The sequence below is a fragment of the Frankliniella occidentalis genome, unplaced genomic scaffold (genome assembly GCF_000697945.3).
Source record: "Frankliniella occidentalis isolate FOCC.00 unplaced genomic scaffold, Focc_3.1 Scaffold1, whole genome shotgun sequence".
NCBI lineage: Eukaryota > Metazoa > Arthropoda > Insecta > Thysanoptera > Thripidae > Frankliniella > Frankliniella occidentalis.
This window is the reverse complement of record NW_026267131.1, coordinates 3,372,270-3,377,176: the sequence shown is the minus strand read 5'-3', so window position 1 is coordinate 3,377,176 and position 4,907 is coordinate 3,372,270. Positions and strand designations below refer to the sequence as shown.

The window sequence follows — 4,907 nt, the reverse complement described above, 5'->3', positions numbered from 1 at the left end:
CCCTCTACAATAATGGTTGCAATGGCTTCGTCAGTGTTTGATTTAACATATCCGCGAACGGGCAGTTCAAACAGACGCCGCTTCGCGATTCCCAGTTTTGCTGGATCCGTTTCCACATGGAGCTCTCATTGTTTTGCAGAACCGCTGGAACCGCAGCCGATCTCGGGAGCGGCGGCGCGCCCGCGGCGAGGCCGACCACCGCGACAACGGCCTCGGGGGCGCGGCCGGCGGCGGCGACGACTCGTACTCGACGGACTACGCGGCCGACAACTCGTCCGAGTACTCGTCGTCGGCCACCCAGTCGCCGCGCCACCGCCACCACCTGACGGCCAACGACGCGGGCCTGAGCGCGGCCAGCGTGGCCGCCCTGGAGGACTCGCCGGACCGTCTGCGGCGGCAGGCGTCCAGCGCCAGCGCCGGGCCGGCCGTCAGAGCGCCGTCGCCCGCGGCCCAGGCGGCCTCCACCTCCTCAGCGGCCACGGCCTCGACGTCGACGGCGACGGCGTCCTACCTGCTGCAGTCGCAGCCGGGCACGTCCTCGGATGGCCCGGTTCTCCTCGTGGTCAGTACAACCCGTTGTTCTTATCGTAGGCCTACGAAGCATACATTTTTTGCTTATTTTGGCATCACGAAGCGTTGCTTAAGCAGAGGAATTCCTCCTAGTACCTCCTAATTCCCTTAAGAATAAAGATTACACAAGATGGCAATAACTGTTTTTGGGTTCCTTTGGTAAGAGGTCATGCGGGACTTAGCCGCAGTTGGCCAAAGTGTCGCTCTCAGCAGGGCAAATGCGGCACTTTGGGAGATAACTTTTTGTGGGTTCCTTTGATTAGAAGTAAGCTGGGTCAGCCGGGACCACAAGTGTCGCACTGGCTCTACACCCGAACGTTTTGGCGCCACCACCAGGGCGGGTGAGAGGTCTGCGGGACTACTACTTGATCACTGTTTCTCCGTAGACTGGTTTACAGTGTTTACCGCAAGTGGGGCGGTAGGTAAAGGCGTCTCTCAGCACCCACCGCTAATTACATAGGGCACCGAGCCGTGGGCGTTCTGGGCCCCTCTTGCGTAGTGAGATCAGGGAGCGAGACTACCGCACACCGGGCGTCATTTCTCTCGATGCCTCGCCCCTGACCCAGCTCTCCCACTCTCTCTCTCCTCTTTTTCTCCCATCTCCCCTTTTCTCATCCTCCTCCTCTCTCTCTCCTCCTCCTCTCCCCCCCCCACTCTTTCTCTCTCTCTCCTCCTCCTCTTCCCCTGTCTCTCTCTCTCTCTCTCTCTCTCTCTCTCTCTCTCTCTCTCAATCACTCGCTCTCCCACACGCGCGTCCTCTCGCGCGGTCGTGTTTCGAATCCCTCCTCTCTCCTTCCATCAATATGGGGGTCTTGTCAAACCCTCCGTCAGGTAATCCCTGTCCCCCCCTCCCTTCCTCTCCTTCATTCCTTCCGCGTGCCGAGCCGAATCCCAGTCGGCCTCGCCCCGCCCCGCCCCGCCTCACCCCACCCTACCCTGCCGCGCCCCAGTGGGCGCATCGTGATGTAGTGCCATACCATACCAGGAGGGGGTGGCTCTGTTCGTTCGTTAATTGCGTCTTTGACCTCCGGACTACCTCGGCCCTCTCTCGGCCGTGTTGTGCGGTTTGTGCTGCCGGCTGCGGGACGGGCGGCGGGAGTGGAGAGGCTCTAGTTGTGTCGACAGGGCGCGACCTGAAGAGAGGCGCCAAGGCCGCGGCCGGTCGCGAAGCTAGGACTTCCAAGGAAAATATCGGAAAATATTGACGTGGAGCCAAAGTTTAAAACTACTGTTTCATGTTGATGGAGGGGTACGATTTTTTTATTTTTGTTTTTTATGCGATAACTTTTGAATTGAAGCTCTGCTGCTGAAGCAATGAGGCCCGTTCTCCGAACACGGTTGACCCGTCCTGCCCCCAGCCCCCAGCCAGCCGGACGGTGCTTTTCTCTCCCACCGCCTCCCACTCCTCTCCCCTCCTCCGGGACCGCTTCGCGCCGCTCGTCTCTCTGCCGCCCCTCATTTTCGTCCGGCCGCCGAGGGAAGCCACAGCGTGATGAATTTATTAGCTCACTGTTTGCTCCTAAAATATTTGTCCACCGCCGCTGTGGTGTTTGCACCTTGCAGCAAACGAGATGACTTATTTCTGCTCCTTCTTCCAAGTTTTGTTTTCGTCTTTTCGCCGCAATAAAATAATGATGATAAATAATGAGAAGTATATCATGAAAATAAAAACGACTCAAAAAAGAGCTCTTTTGAAAAAGTTGTTAATTCTGTGTAAACTGAGAGACGAACCCATATGACGAAGAAAACTAAATTATACTGGGTGGACCTCAGACCACCCCCTCCCTTATTTTGGTTATACTGTACTGTATGCAGGCGTGCGGATGGACTTGCCTACCGCCGCCTTATGGGCCCGTGCGAGTATGCAACCCGGCCAGTGTGACACGAGCCCTCATCCCGCCTCTATGGCTCAGTCAGTACAGCGCCCGACCAAAGGATGGGAGGTTGACGGTTCGACTCCAGGCTCGGCAACATATCCCGCTTTTCCGCTTGGTGTTGGTATGCGCCCTCAGGACCAACCTGAAGTTCAAGTACAATAGAAAGACGGCTCACCTCCGATGGCTGGTAGGGTCGCTGTACCGTGTGTAACTGTGAATGCGCAGCAGTGTTGCGGGTTTGCCTACCCAATCCGCCCGTAAGGCGCCGTGGCCCCGCAGCCCTGGCGGGTATGCAATCCTGCAACACTGCTGCGCATTCACAGTTACACCCGGTACGTACACTGTCCATTGACTCGGCACTCGGTATACGATCGTACCCCTGATGGTAAGGCCTCTAAATTCGGGTTTCAGTCTTGCTCACCTTGCGACACCCTGGAAGTCCAAGAGCCCACATCCTACCCCTCAGTCCGTTTAAGCAAACAAACACCGGCTCCCATTCGAACTTTGATCAACTCTGTGACGCATGTGTTTGTTTTTCTCTGCAGAGCGGCCAGCCGGGCGAGTGTGAGGTGGCCCAGAGGCGGCGGGCGGCGCTCCTCCAGCACGCCTTCTACCAGCTGCGGGTGCACCTCAAGCGGGGCACCGACCTGGTGGCGCGGGACAAGAGCGGTGGGTCCTCGCCGATGATTAAACAACACCAGGAAGTGGTAGAATAATGTCGCGCACTTGTAGGTGTGTGGACGGCATTTCGTACTCGTGAGTGAGGGGGTGTGAACTCCAAAGGAAAAGTCATACATCGTTTTTACTCGCTCAAGTGTACGAATGGGCATTGCCACACCGACAACTGTGCGACATTCACACACTTTTTGGTTCCAGTTTCCAGTGAACACTGACTTTTCCTTCATTAACCGAGAGCCTTAATTGTTGTCGTTTCCTTTCCAACCCGCAGGGACGAGTGATCCGTACGTCAAGTTCAAGGTCGGCGGCCGCCTCATGCACAAGTCGAAGACCATCGCTCGCGACCTCAACCCCGTCTGGGACGAGAGCTTCACGCTGGCCATCGAGGACCCCTTCCAGCCCGTCCAGCTCAAGGTAACGTGTACAAACAAAGACAATGAAGGAGGAAAAGACGCAAATTTGCGACGACTTTAAATTCTCTTCTACAGGGTGGTCCACAGACCCCTTCCTTTATTTTGCTTATACTGTACCGGATGCATGCGAGCGGATGGGTTGCATACTCGCACGGGGCCATAAGGCGCCCACGGTGAGCGACAGTAGGCAAGCCCACCCGCACGCATGCATGCGGTACAGTATACGCAAAATAAAGAAAGGGGTCTGTGGACCACCCTGTATGTATGAACTAATATTTTTTTCCACCTCCCTTTTCCCGGACGGACACAAAGATTTTTTTTTGCATTGCTCTTGTCCGCGGTGTTAATTGCCACGACATACGAGATGCGAGGACGAAAAGTGCGGACCATAGCAGTAGTCTAATGAAAAGTATTAAAAAAAAAAAAAAAATGAACGACCCCGTTGTCGCGGTTGAGTCGCCTCTCCAGCTCCTCGCTCTCCCCACCTCTCTCCTCGCTCTCCCCACTCCGTTCAACCCCTCCGCCTCCGCGGCCCTCTCGCTCGGTTTCTATCAGCGCCGCGCTCGCCCCCTCCGCGCCGCTGCCCCGCGACCCCTAATCCCATCCAGGGCGATGAGCGTGTCCGCGCTGATCAGAGGCACCCGTGGGGGATGCCCCCCTCCCCGGCGTGTAGGGCAGTAGGTCAGTTGGGCGGCGGCGCCCGCCAGGTGGCGGCAGCAGTCGGGGAGTACTCCCGACCGCCAACCACCGCGGGGTATCGGTGGCGCCCGCGGGGTCTGGGCGTCGGCGCCTGTAGCGTCCGAATTTGCAGTGCAAATAGGGATTCTAACAGTCAGAAAAGCATTTTTTGAAAATTCTTGTCTGAATATTTTGCTTTCAAGTTTTTGTGTTTTTTGTGTTGCTTTTTTTTTTCAAAATTTTATGATGAAATCGGACTTTAAAAATCTTTTACATTGTTCCGAATAGAATCGCCTGCTAATGCTCCTTTCTCGCCCACAGGTGTTCGACTACGACTGGGGCCTGCAGGACGACTTCATGGGCTCCGCGGTGCTGGATCTGACTCGATTGGACCTGGGTCGGCACACGGAGCTCTGCCTGCCGCTCAAGGACCCCGGCAAGCCAGACAGCCAGGAGTACATGGGCGAGATCGTGCTCGCCGTGTCGCTGTGGCCGCGGACGCAGGAGGACCGCGAGCAGGTAGGCGAGATGGCATAGGGCAGTGATGCAAACTTAACATTCATTTATTCCTTTTTTTTAGTTTTTGGTGTTTATATATCGTAAACAGACAGAGTTTTAGATGGTATGAAATTGCCGTTAAAGAAATATAAACACCAAAAATTACAAAAATTAAAAATGTTAAGTCTGCGTG

General features: G+C 55.7%; 1 protein-coding gene across 1 annotated transcript in view; it reads left to right on the top strand.

The window, feature by feature from the left end:
- The window catches only part of LOC113212599 (multiple C2 and transmembrane domain-containing protein), a 26,641-nt gene that overhangs the window by 15,265 nt on the left and 6,469 nt on the right, over nt 1-4,907 (top strand). Inside the window, exons 3-6 of the mRNA XM_052268217.1 lie at nt 140-562; nt 2,993-3,116; nt 3,397-3,539; nt 4,538-4,735. Coding sequence (XP_052124177.1) covers nt 140-562; nt 2,993-3,116; nt 3,397-3,539; nt 4,538-4,735 — 888 coding nt within the window. The remainder of the gene's footprint in view (nt 1-139; nt 563-2,992; nt 3,117-3,396; nt 3,540-4,537; nt 4,736-4,907) is intronic.